At 37.6% G+C, this 22779-nt stretch overlaps 1 protein-coding gene across 4 annotated transcripts in view; it reads right to left on the bottom strand.

Annotated features, from left to right (window-relative positions):
- LOC116727096 (KAT8 regulatory NSL complex subunit 1) overlaps nucleotides 1-19073 on the bottom strand; it is a 43319-nt gene extending 24246 nt beyond the window's left edge. For 3 of the 4 annotated variants that reach the window (XM_032574227.1, XM_032574229.1, XM_032574230.1), the window contains exons 1-2: nucleotides 14256-14719; nucleotides 10354-11824 (exon numbers count right to left, since the gene is read on the bottom strand). In XM_032574227.1, the coding sequence (XP_032430118.1) occupies nucleotides 10354-11756 (1403 nt within the window). In that variant the 5' untranslated portion in view covers nucleotides 11757-11824; nucleotides 14256-14719. Of the gene's footprint in view, nucleotides 1-10353; nucleotides 11825-14255; nucleotides 14720-19003 lie in introns of those variants that run through there. The other variant, XM_032574228.1, reaches the window with a different exon arrangement.
- Between the last annotated feature and the right edge of the window lie 3706 nt (nucleotides 19074-22779).

Below are 22779 nucleotides of genomic sequence, written 5' to 3'. Positions count from 1 at the left end.
CAGATGTAAAGGTTCAGTTTTCCCATGAATGAATCACTTCTTCATGCATTAGCCCTGAAACTGTTTCCCTGATCGATTTTTACTGTATAACCACAACATAGAACAAATATACACAGAATACATAAATACACAGAGGCATCTCAAAAGATCTGAATATCAAAAATGTTTTGTCACTTATTTCAGAAAGCAAAACTCAGATTTCCTGTACATAGAATGAAACCAATCACTGACCATGAAAACATAGGATTCTGTACCTCTACAGTTTTCTTCCAGATTCATGGACCTTGATTTCCAAATAAAATATGACCTTGAACCACAAAGCAACAGTGCAGTCTCTGATTTAGGAGTGACTTGATACGAGGCAACATTTGTGTCCCAGGTGAAGGCTTCATCTGTGAGTAGTGGCTCTTTCCATTCAGGTCTTAGTCTGAATGGAAAAAACCAAGGCCTGAATGCTAAGGCCTGAATGGAAAGAGCCAGACAATCCTCTCAAGGATGCGGTTATCACTGTTGCACATTTTCTTACCACAGTTTTTCCTTCCAATCAACTTCCAATGAACATGCTTGGATTCAGCGCCATGAACAACCAGATTCTTTAGGATGGCTTGTGGAAGGTGTCAATGACAGTTTTCTGGATATCTGTCAAGTCAACAGTTTTTCCCGTGATTGTGTGGTCTACTAACCCAGACAAAGATCATTTAGAGGCTCATGAATCCCTGAATATTTGGGTGTGGCACCAATATTTACCCCTTTTTTTACAATATTCTATTTTTCTGAGACTTTGAATTCTGGGTTTCCATGATCTGTAAGACAATCAAAATTAAAAGAAAAAGAATTTTGAAATATTCCACTTTGTGTGTAATAAATCTATATAATATGAGCTAAACTTTCTGAAATGAGTAGGAAAACAATATTTACCTTTTTTGTACAATATTAAGTGTTTTTGTAGATGTACCTCTATTTAAGGTTTTTGCAGTTCGACATCAGAGAAAAAAAACACAAATGATGGTATGTTGCTATGCAAGGGAAAAGTGTTGGATCAACTGACAAGTCTTTACAAGCCAAGATTCAGAGCAACATTATCTAAAACAACATGTTGCAAACATTACATGTTGTTGCATGTGTGAAGTATTACAAGTGGTTTCATTCATTGTTGAATTATAAACAATAATTGAGCGGTTTAAAATATATACCCAAAGAATGAAGTTTCAAAGTATTCCCACATTGAAACTTTGTCAGTAAGTGTAAAAAAATAACTTTCTGATGTCAGATAAAGTAGGCTAGAGACAGATCATTGTATTTTGGTATTCCTTTCAAAGTATGTACTTAGACATGTAAAGTTATTGGCAAAATTCAGATATCATGCTGTACAATGATTTTTAAAGGCAAGAGTTTTTAGAACTAGAGAAAGAATTGAAGTTCTCCGACTAATACAGAGTAAGGCAGATTAAGGCAGATAAATGTGGCTTTTTTTGGAAAAAGTTATGGTGAAGAAAAACCAAACAGTAATTTTGTGGTAACTAACAGAGTGCCACCCAACACTATTTTGAAGGCAACACTGTTTTAAAACAACACTTTGCAAGCTAAGAGGAGTACATCTGGTAAGCAGCTGACTGCAGGTTGGCTGCCTTATCAAACAGTCTGACTAATTAAACTGGTAATATCAGCTTTCTGTACCTCCAGTGTTGATTTATAAAAAGCAGAATGGCCAAAACATGCAGTATTTTGCAAAATGAACACTAAAGTTCTACCAGTAAACTACACAGAATATTATTGCATATTTTTCCTTAGGACTATATATAAAACATAGCTGTTGTAACGCTATTGTAACCACAACATTTAAAGCTGTGTTGTTTTTTTACAGCAACAGGAATAATGGGATTATTATTGCTTTAAATGTGTAAAAAGTAAATTTGCTTTGTGTCAATACAGAATCACATACCGCCCCATGCCTTGTCATGCATCATGAGACAGTTAGCATTTATTTATGCTTCGTTATAAATACAAAGCTGAATTTTCAAATGGAACATTTATACGAGGGTCATCAGTTACGTTTGTCTGCAACATTATGTATTTGGATTTGAAAAGCCTTCAGTCTCTCACTGCTATTTTAACTACTTTAATGTAGAGTTGAAACACTTATTCTGATTAACAGTGATGACTTGATTATTGAAATAATTTAAAAATTATTTAGGCATCAATTAATCGTTAACTGGAGTGTACAGATTCAAAAAACAAAGTCAACTGGTGGAAGAGTAACACACTTGTAGTAATAAGCCAAAACTACATTGGCTTTAAGGTTATTGTATCTTAAGGTAGAAAAAAAAAACCCTTTGTAAATATGTTCTACCACAACTTATTAAGCGGTATAAAAAAATTAAAAAAAGGAAAAAAAATCTCCTAGAACATTTGGATATCCAATTATTAATCAGTTAATGGTAAAAAAAAAAAAGTGTACACTAAAGGAAAATTATTTCATTTTAGGCATTAAAAATTACGGATAATCCTGATCCGATCATGTGACCTGAAATTCAGCCCGATCACATAGTTTCACACTGGATCAGAATCAGACATCACATCCTGGTCAGGGATCAGATATACATTTACATTTACTCTAAACAAAACAAGAACAACAGTATCTACAGTTATGAGGTGGTACAGAGTCAGACCATCTCGAAACAATACATGCACAGCACTTTGCAGCAGTGGCTGCTGTAAAGCAGAGCACATCATCAGCGTAGAGTGTTTAGCAACTTTTCAGACCCTCCAGAAACTTTTTTATCAAAAAAATGACTAGTGACAAATCTATCAACAGTCTCTGGTTTATTGGAGACAAAATGAGAAAACACCAATAGAACTGCAGATACACTGCAGAGAGCACTTGCAGACAGTCAGTCTGACTGCAGTAGAGCAGAGAGGAGACCCACTCCATTTCATTTCCATAATGCAATGGAAACACAAATGTACAAAACTGCCAGTGACCCCGCTCTAGATTACATTTAATGTAGTCCCCCCCACCAAATATTTTTTTAAATATCAGATTAGGACTCTATCAGACAATACTCAAAATCAAATGACTAACTCAGGGGCAAAAGAAAAAAACAAAAACAAAAAACTGATTGTGACATCCCTATTATTTCTTATTTATAAAAAGAAATACAATAATTTGTATCTTAATTCATTTCTAATATTACAATAGTATAAAATAAACTTAAGCAGTAAAATGAAAAATTTACAGAATGTGCCAATATTTTCTTATCCAACTAATTGTCAGAATAATTGAAAAATAACTGATTACTAGCTTAATTATTAGCTGCAGCCCTACTTCAAAGTCTAAGCTGGGTGAAGGAAGTTGCCAGCCTTGCATTGTGAGTAAATTCAAACATCAGACTGAAACTCTTATTGGTTACTCAGACCAGTATAACAACAGAAATCTATCCATGAGAAAAGAAGATCTGGATCAGTGTCCAGTATTCATGCACTTTGCAAATGTGCTTCGAAAACATAAGACACATTAGTATAATTCATCTACTATAGTGTTTTCAGTTGCGTATAGATGCATTAAATATGCAGCTATCCAGAGATAACCATGAAGGTTTTGCTCCTCACAGATTGGAGCTAACATTCGTCACAAACGCAGATTACATTTATAGTTCTACCTTTTGTAGATTGTCTAAATTACACTTGACATGTTCAGCCCTCATCTGTTAAATGTCAATCAAAGGGTTCTTCCCATTAGCTGTAACTTTGTGTACCAGCCTCCATCTTCACCCACTTCATGTCCCTGCAGTCCAGCTGGGTGGTGGGGAACAAGAAGGCACTCTTAAAACCTTGCTGTCTTTTATGAGTAAAACTTCACTCCTATCAATGCTTCCCTGAGGAGAACAAAAGTGTTTACCAGTCACATGTTTTCATATTACTGCTCCTCAGCTCTCCTTGTGACCACTGAACTCTACTTTTGTGTCAAAAGGGTTTTTGACCAAAATTTTTTATTTGAATAATCTCTTTCATCAGAGTCTTACAAATGAGCAAAAGCTTTGTTTTTCCTACTTGACAGATCAAAAATCTCTACAACACAACCACATCCCGGCAGAATAACTCTCCCTGAATGAAAATACACTCTGCAGGAACGCTGACCACCAACAGCTGCTTTTGGTACCCTCAAAATAAATTGTTTACTGCTCTGCTCACATCTAATAGCACTGAACACAATCGCCATTCTTCTAGTGGAGCTTTAAAGTCTTTTTTTTTTTTTTTTTTGAAGCTCTGTCAACCAGCAGACGCACCTTCTCCCTTGACCTCTTGCCTCATTTCTCTGTTGCAGTGATTTCAAGTGTTGGTCAACTATTTCGAAACACCATAATAAAACTAACTTTACATGAAGTGACTTTTGTTAGTACAAAGAAACACGTCAGACAACTGATAGAAACCTGCAATTTGAGGGTCTCACTGCAGCTTGACGCAAACACATTGTTAAAGGTTTAAGTGCTACCAACTGTGAAGGTCACTTTTGCAGGCTTTGCTTTTGGCTCCATGACAATCTAACAAGAGTTTGATGCATTTGCCAAGGCTTGCAATAAGAAGGTTACATTTTTATCTCAACTTTGGAAAAACTAAGCTGAAGGCCTGAGATGTTTTCTCAGGCCTGAGATGTTTTCTCAGGAAGATAAGACAAAAAAAAAAAAAAAACATATTGTTGAATACTCTATGCTTAAACTCCTCCAGGTTGCTGTGGCACCAATAATCTTCAGTGTTGAGATATCAGTGGGTTGTTTAAAAATGATGTCAGATGAAGCATAAAATATGCAAGAAGCTACAAGAAAGGAAACTATTTTCTTGGAGGCATGTTGGCTGCTACAATACAGACTTCAAAAGACAATAAAAATGTAGTATGACAAAGCTGCATAGTTTTTACTCCGCTTCAGTCTAGAACAGAACAAACGGGATGAGGAAATGTTGCCAGCCTTTTGGAAATCTCAAAAGTTATGGCAGAGATCTGCTAACTCCATAAGAAAGACAGAAAGTTAGGAAAGTTTAATCCACTAATGGTTCTAAACACTGGTGCAAAATCCTTAAGTTGGTTTCAAAGGTCAACTGTAATCATTTTGTGTTGGTTTTGAAACAATGGGTAAGTCTTAACTGACTGGCCTCTCACTTGGTAAAAATGTAATTTGCTGTTATTTATAGATCTTAAAAATCAGAAGCTAAACTCAGCACTAGCAGTTGGAAGCTTTACAAAATCAGCGGTTGAATATCTGCCACAAAATCTCTGATCGGCCCAACTTAAAAAAAAAACAAAAAACACATCAAAAGATTTACACCAAAGTATTTTTTAATCTTTTTGTTTTTACTTGTGTTTTATTTTGTATATTGAAAATGTCTTCCAGGCCCAGGGTGGAGTGTTCTGTAGAAAATTGAAGTTCATCTATCTTTGAGATGGCAAACTTGCGTTATTATGCCATTATCAATATATTACTTGAAAATTGTCTCAAAATAATATTATCGTTTATCACAATAATTTCTGGGCTAATTTATCGTCCATCAGAATGTGTTATCATGGCAGGCATATTTACAATTCAGTTATTACCAATAAATGACTAAAAGGAACTAAATTAATACAAATCCGCTTATTCTCTTTATTCTACAGTCACTAATTTTAGACTTGTTTACACAGCTGAAAAATTATCTCAACTGAAACATTGACAGGACAGCTGCTTCAAGTAATCTTGAGGAGGAAACCGTTCGGGAACCGGGATTACGGATGAGGCCAACCAGCAGGACAGGGTGTGGGGCAGGAAAAACGAGAGGGCAAATTCAGCCGGAGAGCTGCAGCAGTCATTACATAAAAGAGAGGGGTTATGTAACGCCTGTGGGTTTGTGTTGGGGAACTTGGGTCGAGCTAAACACATCCAGATGTGTCAAGTGGAACAGAAACCTATACAGGCGCTCGACTGCATACATACATGGACAGCAGCAATGAAGGGAAGAAACAACACAGCTAAGTGACTCAGACTGCAGAGTAATGCTGAGCCATAAGCATGAAAGGCACGCTGTAGTCCCAATTACCCTGCAGATCATACAAGCAGCACATTGGCCGGATTGTCAGATCATCTGAAGGTTTTTAAATACTGAAGAGAGGAATCTGTTTTTTAATGATCAGATTACAGGAATTCTGATATTTCTATTGTTCCATAAGCCATTATGTAAGATCTGATATTTCCTGATGAGCATTTTTTGTTGCCTCAGAAACAAGAAACTGTGCCCACTCGTTTCTTAACACAGAACGCGCCGTGCTCCTTGTAACATGCTTAATCTAATGAGGACAACTTATTCTGCGGTTCGAGCAAAGAATGCCATTAACATAAATTTCTGAAAGTAGCAGCACCCACCAACTGGTACAGGCCCCTTACGGATCTCTCATTTACAACGGACACCAATCAAAGAAAAAAAAATGCCTGCAACTTAAGCTTGCAACAGATGTTGGGTGAACACCAATCCTGAGATACGGGAAAGCACGTCTATAGAGCAAGCATGGCAGGATTACTTGTAAGCAACACGGCCAAACACGCAAGCAGGTTACATTACCACACGCCTGTCAACCCACATGACATTAAAAGAATTGGGAGGCTGCAGCTCAAAGAAAACATAAAAATGTTAGTAGTTAGTGGTGTAGCACCTTTAAGCCGGTAATTGTTAACAGAGACCAAATGTTAGATGGGAAAAATGTGATATAATAGTCTCAGAAAAGCCCACGCCTCACTTCCTAGAAGACAAATATGTTAACAAAGAGTCATGGCTGAACAGCGCCGAGAACCAGTTTTCAACCTGTTGAATCACTAGCTCCAGGAAGGGATATCAACTTTAGTTTTCACTTCGCTCAATAAAACTCAAATATTCACAGCTTCCATATCAAATGAAAATGTCAAATGTTTACATCATAAATAAAGCTCAGTTCCGTTAAGAAACTCGGTACATTTCGTTTGTCTTTGTTTTTATTAAAGTGCAGATTGTATGGTACAACAGATACCAACAACCGGTGACACTCCCATAGTCTCAAAGAGCAAGTTTTAACTAGTCATGAGCAGCTTTAGATTATCTTTAGGTCGGAAAAACTAACTTCAGCGGGATTAACAGTTCTTACTTAACAGTACTGATTACAATACAGTTAAAAAAAAACAATCAGCATCCAATCACTGATTAATAACTGATTTTACTTCCTCCCCAAACAAAAGAACGTCTTACACAAGCACACATGATCTACTGTGCTACAGATAACCATAGCTAAACGTTACATCTAACTGCAGACCTCTTCACCGCTCTAACGTCTAGTTCCTGGAACAGAATCAGTGGAAAATGTGCCTTTACACTGAGTCACTACATGTTAATGGAGACCATGCTTCAGGAAGCTTTCGCTGTCTGACAGTAAAGCTGTTATAAAAAGGTGGACACTAGAAAGTTATTATGCTTAAATAAAGCAGGAACAAACCATGACATGCTCGCTGCAATGAGAAATTAATTCCTGAGCAAATAGATGCAGAAAGGAAAAGATCCACTTCTATAAATATAAAAACATAGTGCGAGTGGTCACATTTATAGACAGCAGCAAAAACCTACAACCTCTATACTAGTGATATTCCTTCTCATATGTTTGTTTAGAAAGTATGCGAGGGAAATATTTATCTTCTTTTTGGACTTTTCTGAGAACTGTATTTGTCTCACTGAGGCTAAACTTTAATAGCAGCATATACATATATAAAGAGTGATATGCTACAACTGATTCCCAAGCTTTTCAGCTTTCAAGCCACTGAACATGCGCATGAGTACATGAATAATAATAATAATGATTGGTAAAAGACCCATATAGCCTCGTCTGTCGATGCATTAACATTTTTCCAACTGAAGTATAAAAATTAACTTTTTTAAATTAACTCTCAGTAGGACGGTAAGCTGCTTATTTAATGGCACGGTGCCAATTCCAGGATCTCCTTAGGTTTATAAACGTGTACAGTTAAAATTTTACAGATAACCAAGACTGAATTGAAACATGTGCAATTAAAATTGAAACATATGTAATTAAGTCTGAATCTGCCTATGCGATCATTTTGACTTGTCTATATAGTTCTGTAAATTAATTTGATCAGTATGTGCCTCAAAATGACATCTGTTGTAAGCTGACATTTTCTAAGACTGACCACTGATTGTTTCAGTGATGTGTCATCACTGAAACAAAAGTGATGACACTGAAAAATAAGTTCTTTTTAAGGAAATAAACTATAGTTTGCACTGAAATACTTTTCATAAAAGAGGGATAATGCAGAACATGTTTTTGCTATAGAATTCCTTAATTTTAAGTGTTTCTCTGATCTGTTCCCTAGGAGCATGTAAGTTTTAATTTGAAAGCCTTTGGCAAAAGTTAGATAGCTCTTTTGCAGCTTCATGGTGATTGGCAAATAATGCAATGTTTTTATTACCACCTGGTTGCTGTAATGAGAAATGTTTTACTAGGAGAGCAATAAAAAACATACCGAAAGACAACACAACTGTTAAAAATAACTTAAAAGCCAAGCTTCTCATAGCTAGTAACTTTAGATCAATTAATCAGTTATAACTACTTTTAAAAAAATATATTTTACAATTAACTATGCATCTGATGGTGTTGAAGTTCCCAACTCGGGTCGCCAATCTTCACAAATAAACTGTAACATCAAATAGAAGCATCAATTGTTCATTATCTTTGTTGTGTCCTAATCACACATTTAATAATCTAATTCTCAAAAGAAGAGAAATTTGATTGCTATTTTACAACAACTTTAGATACTTATTGATAAGCTATGGGTAATGTCTTATGTAAATCTATGCAGGACAAGAATAGAAGACAAACAGTGTAGCAACTTCCACTTTTAGATCCTAACAAAACCAAATGAATAAAGCTAACTACATAAGATAAGGTCACTGTAGGAAAACAGAATTGGAATGACTTGCAAAACTGACTTTTTAATTAAATCTTTAATAAAAAAAGCAACTCATTGTTCAGTTTTTTTTCTGTTCCGAGATGCATTTTTACAAACTTACATCACTGAATTAAAAAAGTATAACCTTTGTCAGATACATTAGCATTTTCCATATTTTCCAAGTACATAATCAGATCTTAAATTCAGTTTTTGTAATTGAAATTTATGACACTTGCTAAGAGTGTTTAAAACTGCTTTAAAGCTAGCTTTTTCTAGTTTCGTCCTGATCAACATGTTGTGATTTGCCACTATGTAAACAAACTGAAGTTGTTGACGAACAGTCCTATTTGTTATATACATTTACAGCATTAAATCTATAATCAACACAAATCTTTTCCCTAACACCACCCATATTGAAATTTGTCAAAATTATTTACTCCAGTTTTATTTCCTCTTATTTCATCTTTTAAATTATGTCAAGTGTAAGAATCAGAAGCCTCTCTGTGAATTGTTTACATGTTTAGGCACATAAGAACTTCCTGTTAGGATATGATGATATTTAGGTCAAAGGTTTAAAGTCAACACAGCAGAGGATAATAAAGAGCTACTTTGTTAATAATCTACCCAATCCCACTCAGGCCAGTAACTCCATTAACACTGCCAAACCACCTGCTATACTGCCCCCTCCCTCTCTTGATTCCAATGACACATGGATGTGCGCTCTGATGTGAACTTCCCATCCAACAGATTTCCATGCCCCTGCTGACACAGACCTGACATTACAACAGGAAGCATGCAAAAACAAACACCACACCTCCTCTGAACCCACTACCTCCTGCCTTGAAGTTTTCTCAAGATTTTAATAAAAAATTTAAATGACTGGTTCTATTGGTGCTCAGTCATTTTGCTCTAAAGATAAACAGAGCGTTCAGTTTCAGCCTGGGTCTTCTCAGGAGGCAGAATCGTATGACAAGGAAGCTCTTTTTCCCCTAAGACCAGCCAAGCTTGTGTGTTCTCTACAGGATCCCACCCACACGGTTACATGCTGCATGGGTGAACTGTATCTCTACCCCTCCCTGGAGTTTGACCAGAGCACAACTGAGGCAGGCAGTTATAATTGCCATTAGCACCTGCTATGCTGGAGTAGCATATTGCAGTGTTTGGAAATGGAGGGACTTTCTGTTGACAGCTGAGCAGCTCTGAGCACCATGACAGGCATGAGTAATGGGAGATGTTACTGAAAACCTTAAAATGACTGAAAATTTTTAAAATTATGAGACGATTTAAAAACAAATTTAATAAAGGCTTCAAATATTTCTGCAAGTACTGGACTTTATCATGTACAGTGCAGGCGGTTTTGCCATTTAAAAAAAATGAAAATGTGTGAGGTCACTGCACTTACATTTTGACATGTCGCTGCTCAATGTCCACTCTGGACAGCTCCTCCTCTTCCAGGTCAGAGTCCCCACCAGAGCTGCTTTCAGTTACATCAGAGTCAAAGGCGCTTTCTGCTGAATGCAGGTTGGCTGAGCCGCTCAGATACAGCCTCTCCAACTCCAAGGGCACGGCACCGCTCTTCAGGAACCGGCCCAGGCCGTCCCTGCTGTTTGACGAATAGTGCCGCCCGGCCCTCCATGCGGCCGAATGCGGCGCCACCTCCGACTTGCGGCTCCCGGCTCGTAGCCTGCTAAGAGCCGAGTCCAAGAAGCCGCCTAGCTGCTGCTGGACGTGCCGCTCTACCTGTTTGGCCTGCACCACCTGAAGACGTTTGCGCAGGCGCTGCAGGCGGCTTTCGATTTCGGCCTGCCGCTTGCTGTTGAGGGCCGTGCGCTCTTTGACGTGAGCGTCGAGGCTGTCCGAGGATGAACTGCAGGGCAGAGGCGGCTCTGGTGTGACTGTGCATTGTGGGGATCCCTGTTGGCTGCTGCCTGGCCTCTCCCCGTCGGAACCCTGCGGCGGACCAGTACGCGTCTGCAAATCGGCTTCGCTTGAATTAACCTGTTCCGTTGAGTTCGGGTTGTCATGGTTAAGGGAGGACAGAGCAGCAGAATGAAGCACTGGTGGTTCCACATTATTTCCATCTGTGTTCTGAGGAGCACCGGAGGAATGCTTCTGTCTGAGGGCTTCTTTCATCGGGATGTGGCCCGATATGGTAGCAGTGAAGGTCTCTGAGTCCAACGGCAGGTTCTGGGGGTTAGAGTCTGTGGCGGCGGAAGGCTTGTCACCGTTCACCGCCACCATGCAGCCCGAGCCTGACATGCTGGCCAGCTTCTTGGCCAGGCCGTTGACAGGTGCCATGGGCTGGCCACTCCCATTGGTGTTGCCACTCATGAGGCTTTTAAGCTGACCACCAGAGAGTTCAATTGCCTGCCTCCTCAGGAGGAACTCTCCCCCACCGTTCAGCAGAGAACTGGGCAGAATTCTGTGGCTTTTCAGCACAGACTGTTTGATGAGGACTCCTTGCAGCTTGATTGACTCCTTATTTGCAGGGACAGATGTCACATCTGAGCATAAATAAGAAGCCACCAGTGGCTGGAGTTTGCCCAAGGCCGAGGCCTGGGACACGGAGTCTGGTTGGGGCTGCTGTTCCTGCGGTTCCTGGTTGCCGCCGCAGAAGTCGAGAGGGCACTCTTCGGAGGCGACCTTGCACTTTCCGGGGCCGCTGCTGTGGATGAGGATGTTGTTGGCGTTACTGTTGTTCTCTGCACTGGCTGGTGAGAGACTCGAGGATGGGGCAGCCAGTTTGAAGCGGATGTGGTGAGCTTCGGCTGGGGCGTCGGTGAGAGCGGGCGCCATCGCAGCCATGCAGTGCAGAGGGACGGGCACCTCGGCCTGCTCCACTCCACCCGCTTACTGCCCCACCTGAGGACAGCCTGGAGACGACATGGAGGAAGAATAAGACAAGAACAAAAGAAATACCAAATAAATAAAAAAAAATAACACGATGAACAGGGATGGAAGGTTAAAAACAACAAAAAACCCCATCTTGGATCATTTTGATTTCACAGTGTCACCAGCTACACTAATCAGTTCAACATATATGAGAAGGAAGCTAAAAATGTCTATTAAAAAAAGAAAAATAAATAAGATTTATTTTAAGAAGTTAAAAGGCAAAAACACAAAATTCACACTAATGTATTGAATACTAATTTCAGAACTGTCAAACAATATGACCACAGCTGAACCTATATACAACATAAATAAAACACTTGCACAACTGGTTTGGTAGGACTACACTGTGACTGGAAAATTACTAACCAACACCCAATCAGAAAGTAGAAGGGTTCTTTTTTTCTTAAATGGGACCAATAATCAAAAGTAATAAAACTACTGAGCCCATCATACTTAGTCTCAATTAAATTGTAAAAGTTAAGAATGTAAATCCTTTCAAACTCAAAGTGAAGCAAACATGGTCAAAACAAAACATCTGAAGCATAAGGAAGATCCTCTTTCAATAAATTCTCCAAGTTATTCACTTAATTTGCACCAAACAATTTTTTTTTAATTTAAAAAATAAACTGCCAGAAAAATGTTCCAAAGAGGGCCAACTTCAAACAAAATAAATAGAAGACACTATGCACTGACCTTGGGGAAATAAGATGTAAAGGAAGGTTTGGAATAACAGAAGTCACCTGAGCTAAGGCCACTAAATAATTTCCACTACAAGCATGTACGTGCAAACAAGGCCTCAATGTCATTTACTTATAAGGTTGTGAAAAAGACAAATTGAAAAAAAATATCCTGGCAAGGAAAGAAACAGGAGAAACCAATACAAACTGGCCAAACCCCACTGCCCTACATGTGCCCTGGCAAGTCTGCATACAGCAGGGTTCCTTGCAGGCCATGTAAGTAGGTGGATTTAGGCCCAGCATTAGCTCAAAGCAAATGATGTCATCCTGCCAGGGTTGCTCTGTCATTTCATCTTTACTCATTATTAAAATCTCACTTTCCCTGATATTAAAAGCAAAAATGCTTTAAAAATGCAGCATGCTAGGAGAATGTTAATGGCATAGAGCATTGTTTGACTGATTAACATATCTTTCATGCCAGCTGCATGACTATTCAGGGGAAACTTTTAAACAGACTGCCTTCAAATTGTAAAAGATAAGAGCTGCATCTCCGCGCATCGTCTGCATGCTCAGATGAATGGGGGTTCAGTATTTCACCGCAGTTTCTAGTCGGCGCGCACTACGCCATGTTGGTGTTTCCGAAGCAGATTATGCAATGCAATTCATCCATCTAAAAACACCCATTCGGCTCCAAACACGCCAAATGAGTCCGGGGAACACCGGGGTAAATTTAAATGGTCAAAGATGCAACTATAACTCCCCATGTTGTTTTTCTGTCAAAACGTGTGGCGAGATGCGACAAAAAACGTTCACATCCAACGTTAGCCAACCATAACGTAATCATCAAAATGTCTTCCTGGTGTTTACAAGAGCATTTGTGCACGTAAAAGGCAGCTTTGCGCCTTAGCGCTAAGTGTGCACCATTTCATTGCACTAAATTTCAATTAGTTTAGGCGGAAAGGCAGCACATGATCACTTCGTATCATGAGGAGGTGTCAGACAAAAAGGGAAGACAGAAAAACCATCACGCAAACGCAAGAATCGACAGATAAATATTTGGTCACTCTGTAAACTGCGTGGAAATTAATGCGCTTCACTGCTGTTTAACGTTAGCCCAAGAAAGCTGCTGATGCAAGAAACAACCTGCTGGCAAGCTGGCGTGTCTCTCTCTCTCAAGCCAGCTGCAGTGAAACGACACATGCCCTGACCACAGTTATCTCGCTTTAATACTAAACTATTTTTATTTTCTGGTGGCGGTAGAGACCAACTTCGGAGTTTTTACGTAAACCTCGTTAGTAAACATTTAAAGTGCCTGCGTAACCTGCGCGCACTTGCGGTGATAGTTTAGAGCAAATTACGCTTAGAGTTGAAATGTTTAATAAGAGCGTCGCTGAACACACAACAGTGAAAATAAAACAAGTTTCTGTTGCATTGAAGATATTAACATGACCCTTATAATCAGACATCTTTGTGTCTGATAAATGTTTTAAACAACGTTTTACGACCGATTGCACAGTGGAGACACGGTCTGCATTGTAATCAGACTACAGAAATAAACACAAGTAGCTTTTTTTTTTATCTACAGCACCAGTCCGTGGCTTTACTTTCGTACAGAAGCTGGAAGGGAATCGGGCGGTGCGTGTAGTTAAAGCTGGTCTCTCTGAAAAGCAGAGAAGTTGGGAGTAGACCCAGGCAGTCTGGTTAGCTCGCTAACAAAGAAAAAGGAGGAACCTACCACGTGACGAGGTTGCACTATCCGAGGGAATTTCGGCAACAGTCCCCTGCAGTTTGGGTGGAAAAAAACCAAGAATACCAACACAACACACGGGGCTTTTGTCGATCACTCTGCCATTAATTATTCCAAAAATACACAGCCAGGGTGCGGAAAGGGGCCCGCTTATCGGAGCCTCTCGGCTTCGTTCCGGATTCAGCAATGGGCGAATCACCGAGCTACAGCTCGCCTCGCCGCCACAGCGAATATTATAACCCTAGGCCGCGAAATAGTCCGTCCTATCCCCGATTACTTCAAATGTAGGCGATTCCACGGCAATCCTGAAGCGAAAAAACAGATTCCCGACGAGAGAGAGGTAATCCAGATGGCGGTTTGACGCGAGGCTTTTTCTCTCGTTTTAGGGAGAGACGCTTAGAAAATGGCGGCTAGCTCCTCTCCGTCGGATTGAGTCTGACAAACATAGAAGAGCTCTGCGCGCGCGTGTATGTGTGTGCGTGTGCTGCTGTAGGCGGGAGACACTACTCATTCTCACCACTAGAGTAAAGGGCAGATAAGAACCGACAGAAAAGCTCAAAGAAGATACCACAGGAGGGCATTGTCTTCCCAAAAACACAGCGCAGTGTCACTTTCACACTTATTATTCTGCTGTGATGGTGCTGCTGGTTAAACTGGAAATATCGCTGCCTCTGCTTAACGTGTATCCCGCATGCTCTCGGAACAACTGTTTCAAGCATATTCAGCTTCTGTCCACAAAACGTTCACACAAACGGGATTATTCATGTTAAATGACCTTGTTCATTCATAATTTAAACCAAAGCAGTTAATACTCTTCAACAATCAATCATGTATCCTTATTTCTATTAAACTACCACAGTAAAGGCTCTGATTCCCTTTAAAGCTCAGGCTGCGTGTCTCTCATGTCACTTTGAACAGGATCTGAATCGCCCACCACTACAGCAGCCTTCTGTGGAGGTGTAGCCTGTGGCCACATGAAGGAGCTCTTTCCCTTCAGTGTAATAAAACACCACATGGTGTCTAGGAAACAGCACCAAACAGCTCTGACATAAAAGCCACTGCACCTGGACTAATGATTTGAATTAACCCTGTAATTACAGTATCAATCACATTTCATTGTCAAATTTAACTGCTTCATAGCTGCTGACTCCCTGTGAAAAATCTGTGTAATAAATTGTGCCAGATAAAAAGAACACAAGAAAAAAAAAACATATTTCAAATGAAATACTAGAGCTTTTGTGCATTTTGTTTATTTACCTTTAGCAACGTGTATTAAGCCCAAACATGAAGATTTCTTGCATACAGGCTTTTGACATATTTAAATAAAGAATTTAAATGAGTACTACATATGTGTTTTGTCTACACATATACAATACATTTTTTTGTATTTTCTGTTTAATGTGTTGGTAGCTGCTTTAAAATGTCAGCTTTTAAAATCCTGCTGGTTGAAATTAGTTATTTGTAGAGTTCATTGTATGTTAATCATAGTAATTGTGCTTACAGATTAAGTGCATTGTACTCTGGTAATAACATTAAAACTAAATCATTTTAAAACAGCACCATGCAAATCTGTTTCCTTTTCAATTATTCAACATGAAAGCCAAGTATTATCTTTAAAGCGATAGTCTGGTTATTTGGGGTGAGGTTCTGTTGAGACGTTATGACCAGTTAATATCTTACCTTCAACAGATAACTCAGAGTTATAGGAAACTCCCCAGAAAAAGATAGCTCAGAGGGGGCCAAGACAACACTGGACTTCTCTAAACAGCTTCCGTTTCAAAATGCCCATGTTTCACTTTTTGTATAAAGGTGGTCACTTATGTAGAGGCCTTTTTAGATATTTGTAAACACAACTGCTGCATTTAAAACACAAACAGCTAAATGAATAAGTACATATGGGCGCTATCTGAAAGAGGAGCTATCTATTTGCTATACTCACTTAATGCTTGTGGTGGGTTGAATGCTAGTGCCTAGTCTCTACAGTGTTTAACCAGGATCTTCTTGCTGGGAGGTTAGAAGAGTAATGAGGAGTAAAATATAAAATATGAGAAAATTAATAAATAGTGTGCCTAATAGTAATGCCATTTTAAATGTTGGTCATCTTGGCCACCATTATTGAAAAAGCGACATTAGATCCCAAGGCGTTTTATTCCCAGGTAAATAACACAAAAAATAAATAATAATTAAAAAAAGAAATGGGACTTATTTCAACCTGAAAGAATTCAACATTTGTCTTGGACCCTCTATGACTGGCCATTAAAAAAATGTGTCTCTGTTTCATCGAAGTGAAGCTACAAAGAGTTGAATTCTGAAGAAAGACATTAACTGATCATATCCTCCGAACAAACTTTAAAAGAAAATCTTAGTCATCCATCTAAATTAAAAAACTTAGACATTAAAATGGGCAACATTTTAAATTATTTGATTTATTGTTGCATAACTCTGTCACCAAAACCTTAATGTTTTAGCAATATTTTAAGTGTGTTTACACACACATTTGTTTTCAGATTTCATTCATAATGGCTGTTGACACGTAGAATAACAATAACATTACATATATTAAAAAAATGTGTGGGCATCCACTCTGTTCTGTAATGCATTTCTATAAACAGTGATGCAAAATAAATGGTGTGTACACTGGCAGTATACAAAAACTAACTCAGAAGAATATTTTCAAAAGTTACTCTTAAAATATATTTAATAAAGTTAATGTAAATTTATATTTTGTTACTAAATCATGGGCAAAATATGGGTGACATGTTTGTTTTTTCAGCATACAAAAACTGTCAAACAAACTATATTTTTGACACAAAATCAGAAATAGCCAATAAACAATACAGTTATTTTGGTAAATACTGAAATTATGATAATGTAAAAGAGACTACCGATTCATTTAAAAACAGCATATTGAGTAGCTATTCAATACCTAACCTGAATTAGAATTTTTACTAAATGTTTTCAGGAAATTCCAGTCACTTCCTGTATTAGTCACTGATGAATCCCTCCGCGTTTAAATTTCAGACGGTTGAACAGATTTGTTGAGGCCGAATTGCAGTGTCGTGCAGACACTATGGAGCATGAAACCTAGCATGTCATGTGTCAGTTATATACATCTGGGTATTTGAATTCAAAGTGTTCCCCCACAAATAAACTGACCCTGCAGCTGCTGGTCATTTCTCCTCTTCACCATGTCTTTGCAGTTTTGGTAATTTCATGCCTGATTCATATCAGGTACAAAATTGTGCCAACTACCACGGCGATGTTTTATACCAGCCAGACAACATTTCATACTTGGCAGGCGGACGTTTCACCACCTTTTCACTTCTGTTTTTGCCAGCTTTACTGAAGCTAGCTTTTTCAAATCAAGTCTGCACAAGCAATTGGTTTTAGACTTAAGCAGGGTCATTTAGACTCAAAAAAGTAATTGCTAACCTCAACTTCAAAAACACTGCTTCCACTGTTTGTTGTTTTAGCTCCTTCTAAAGGAAAACAATATTTGAAAACAAATTGGACAGTTATGCTGAATATTTTTATGGGAGTGAATCCAAATCTTGTTTTTAAGATAAACAAATGTAGTACAAAGAAACACACAGAAACTGACCTAGGACATACTTGAGCATACACAGAAATGAACACTTCATTACGCTGGGCTGGAATGTTGAAAACAAAATTAAAAAACTAAGACTACATTCGTGTCACCGAACAGTCCACGTACGAAAAACAACTGAAAGATTCCCCGGTTTCCGTGTTGAGATGTTTGGATGTTCGATATTAATGGTGAAAAAAATATATATAAAAAAATCATACTATAACTCTCTTTTTCCTTTCATTAAGTTTTCAAGTTAGGCCTTCTGACAAGGAGAATTAAGCCTGCAAACAGACAGATTGTAATAGAAATTAGTCTGATGAAAATAATATTTTATTAAATGAGACTGATTATTTTTTTTATATGTACTAATACTACCCATGCAATGTGTGTAAGCTATAGTAAGACATTATCAATATTACATTTGTTGCAAATGAGATAAGGTTTCCAGTTTTAACATATGTTTAAGTCCCTGGCTCATTTGAATTTTCTCATGCTGTGGTGACTTCTGCACAAGCTGCTTGTGTTTATCTTTGGTCGTTTTAAATAAACAGTTGTGTATGACTTCCTGTATACAGAGGAGGTTATCCAAGGCAAAACATGTTGCACAAGATTAATCTGGGACCTCTCATGTATTCTTAATGTTTAAAAAAGTGGTTAACAATAAAAAAGATATGAAAATCTAAGAAAAGCTGCTTGACTCCACAGGGCAGGAACTAAAACCATCAGCCTCTAGAACCAGTTCTCTTCTTTTATGAACGTTTTAACAAGGAAATATAACTAAATATCTTAGATCTTTGTGCCTAGTTTTGGGTTACAAAAACAGTGCGTGCAAAGATGGTGGATTTAAGCACTCCTTTGATGACCCCTCATGGATTCCAAGGCGTTCCCTACACTTCCTGAGATATTGTTCCCGTCTCAGTCATCTGAAATATTTCCAGAGATACCCAGAACCAACACATCTGATGTAGTTCCATCCCCAGAAGCCATTTTCTTTGAGATAAATACTGGAGCTACCAAGAGGACGTTCATTACATTCACAGTATCCGCAGAGCATTACTGACTGACAGCCATAACAGAACATCCCTGATGGTCTCAGTGAAACATAAACCAGAATAAACAAGGACATGTAATAATAGTTTAGGATTACCTTTAACTCCATTGTTGAAATAATCCAGGTAGTAATCCAACGAACCACAAATGCAGTTACTAGTTTACACCTAAAACATAAAATGAACAAATAGATATTAGAAATAAATACAGATGTTAAGCATGAAGCAACAACTAATATTTACAAATTTTCAAGCCAGAGCAATTCAATTGAAAAAAATAATTATGATTCAAAGTCTTTATTGTTATACCAAAGGGTTGAGTGGTTTGGCCACAAAGACAAGTTACGGTACTATCTTTTTTTTATTATTATTAATTTTTTCAAATCATATAAATTGTAGGTAGTAGTTTTACTCCAAAAATCAAAAGCAAGTTTGCAAACTTTTTATAAAAAGTTAAAATGAACAATTTTTGAATGACACAAAAACAGAGAGACTTAAAGACAGTTAATTTGACAACAGCCCAATCAAGTGTTAACTCCAGTATGACAAAGATAAACAATGAGCCGCTCCAATGAGCACTCACTCCCTGACAAATATACAACCAAACAAAATAATCTGAATGTTTTTGTAAGATTGATGAATTTATGAAAAATCTATTACTACTAATGACAAAAATAAACATTTATGCTTTTATGCTGAAGTTAAACTAACAGTACACAATAATCACGATACTGAAAATAATTTTCTGTGGAGCGGCACAATGTTAGGAATCAATGTTCTCTATTGCAATGACTATCAGCAATTAAGCCGCACCATGGAAGTTCCATACGTGAGAACTTTCATTTTACCTCCACTAAAGGCACATTTGAGGGAAAGCTGTGTTGATGGTACACATTTTAGAGACAGAGAAGCTTAGTCATTTAAGAACAGCTAAATCTAAATGATTGAACCATATCCAAAAAACAGCTACTGGTGTAATTGTACAAGATGAATATCACTACTAATTATTACAGAACAAAGGTCCAGTGTAATGTAGATAGAATTTCCTCCAGAGTAATATGTGAGACAGGTTTGAAATAGCTGCACTATTTAAGTTGACCACAAGATGTCAGTAAGTTTTGCCCATTCACATTACAGTACTTACTGAAAAGAACATCCTGTCTCCCACAAATTTGATTGTAAAGCTTGTCACAAACCATCAAGTTGTTGTGCATATTTTTCATATGTTGAAGAGAAACTCAATATAGTATGTTTTAACTATAACATCAAAAAGGTAAAATATGATTGTTAAAAAAAAATACTTTTTTTTTTCTTAAATTCTGTTTTTGAGTAATTTATTACAGGATGAAATTACAAAAATCCCAGCTGAGAAAGTAAATAGAAATAAAGTAGACTTTTTATATCAAAGTATCTTCTTATATCAAGCAAACAGCCTTTCACTGAACATTTTAAAGTACTCATGTTAGCGTATTGTTGATTATTTTACGATAGGTCCGGTTTTCAAATGAAAATAGGAAATAAATTATATTCTAATTTTAGAATGCAATTTTAATGTTTCACTTGAAAACTTATGCAAGATGAATGTATTTTTGTTTTAAGGCCAACAAACTTTTGTAGCTCTTATTAATGATAAGCACATAATACTCTGTGGTAATGAGCATGAGCGTTTGGGTGAATAAAGAGACTATTCTAAGTCAATTTTGATATGTTTGACATATGTCTCTTCAGAAAGTTTACTAGAATATCTTTATTATACATTTATTTTACTTGTGGTAATTTTAAATATATGCAACTTCTTATGGGTTTTGGATGGGTTTAATCTAAGACTATTGACGCATCTTAGATACCATTTTGTTGTTTTAAATATACTATACGAGCGAAACGTAATGACTGTAACCTCGATAATTCCGCAGCTTTCCGCTTTAATTCATTCATTTCAACAGTTGAAATAAACCTTGCTGAAAACTAAACATACTAATTAGTTAAATAAGTTGTTGTGGTTTTCAAACCTATACTCTCCTCGGTTTGAGGCTTCAAACACACAGAGTATCTCATAAAAGTTTAGTTTTTGACTAGTGGAATCGATGAGTCTGTCGCGTCCAGCTGCCAAGCTAAAGCTAACGGGCTAACTACATTAACGTTACCGTTGCAAATTTTAAGATGAAAAAAAACTTTTTAAATGTTGATTGTGGTCACCACGTAGGTGGACTTAAACGGTAAATCAAAGAAAAAGGCACATTATTAAAACAGCTAGTAAATAATTGCATTATAACTGTTTCTTTATTTTATAAAAGGCACATTAACATTACTTTATCAGAAGCTAACGTTAGAAAGCTAACATGCTAGTATTCGTTAGCTGTTTGCTTCCCGATCTCACAGACTCCTCAATGAACACCATTTCATTTGTACATACGGGAGGAAAAAAGTACATAAAAATGAACCCTTCTCAAACAGAAGAACCAGTGGTTTAACCAAAGTAAGGGTCATTCTTGACAAATAGATTGTTACTCAATTTTTAAGAAAATAACAAGACAAAATCTTACTTACCTGCTCGTCCTGTTACAAACCACCCATTGTATCCGCCCTTAGCATCACCATTGGCCACCTCTTCAAATCCGGGCTTTCTATTGGCTGCCGCAGATGTCAGTCTTAGCAAATACCCGTACAGCGGAAATGTGTACGAAAGTTCATAACATGAAACTTCATATTCAAAAAATATTGTTTTTATTTAAAAATGTTCACTTTAGTCTCACAACTTCCCCTTCATTCATAAAAAACTGCTTTCGTTTCGGCGCAGCAAGACTGTTGTTTACAGCGTAGGCATGCTAGCTGCTCTCTCTGTCCAGCCTGATGTGTTTTCACTCAGATAAACAAGCTGCTATTTTAATGCTTTGTTTTCTGGGTTTGGCGCTGCAGTGTGCCATCTATTTTTCATTACGCCTTTCACATTAAAACAGGTGAAGCCTACAGCAGCGTGTGAGTTTGTTCAGAACATTTACCTGAAGGCTTAGCACATTGTCTCACTGCTGGGGTGAGATTTGACTGGTCGAGTAATCTGTCCCCCAAAAAGCAGGCCAGGAGACATAAAAGCGGCCGAATTATTGACCAGAGTGCCGTTCAAACAAATGGTAGCGATGCATATGTAAAGCTAAGTGAAATAGGATGAACATAAATTCAAATTAGTGTTTCAGTGATGCATTATCACCACAATTTAGCATTGGAGTTAAAGTTATGATCATTTCACTTATTTTCACAGAGAATGTAAATAGCTGACATGCGGCTGCACTTGACTTGTCCACTTTGTGTATTCACAGGAATTTTTATAACTAACATAACAGTAAAACAACATTCAACATGTTTTTAAGTTGCATAAGATTCAGATCATATACCAACTATACTCTAATTACCCAACTGTGATCCTGTGTGTGTGATCCATTGTCTGACACGTTATAGAGCACATAGTCAGTGGAGGACCCTCCTTGTAAGACCCTTCTTGCTATCTTCAAGAAGGGTCCCATATCAAGAAATTATTGCTTCTGACAAAATCACAGTTCTTGGACAGAACTTCTCCTTCAGCATGTAACAAGTTTGATACCCATGGGCTGGAATGAGATTCTTACAGTATGACAACCTTCAGTAAAATATATATATATACACAAAAATGTAAAATCTAAATATATAGCATAATGTTTAAAATATTTTTTCTTGAAAATGCAGAGCATCTGTTATTGCCTATGCGGCTAGACATCAACAATTTTTTTGTTAAAATCATTTTTATTTTAAATTTGATACATACTCAATAACCACACCGTGACATTCCATGTTTTTAGTGAAGCAGGAATATTTCAACACAGTAAAAGTTATCTTTCACTAA

This window comes from Xiphophorus hellerii, chromosome 10 (assembly GCF_003331165.1).
Source record: "Xiphophorus hellerii strain 12219 chromosome 10, Xiphophorus_hellerii-4.1, whole genome shotgun sequence".
NCBI classification, from domain to species: domain Eukaryota; kingdom Metazoa; phylum Chordata; class Actinopteri; order Cyprinodontiformes; family Poeciliidae; genus Xiphophorus; species Xiphophorus hellerii.
Note: the sequence above shows the minus strand (reverse complement) of the source record. Positions and strands in the feature narration are given on the sequence as shown.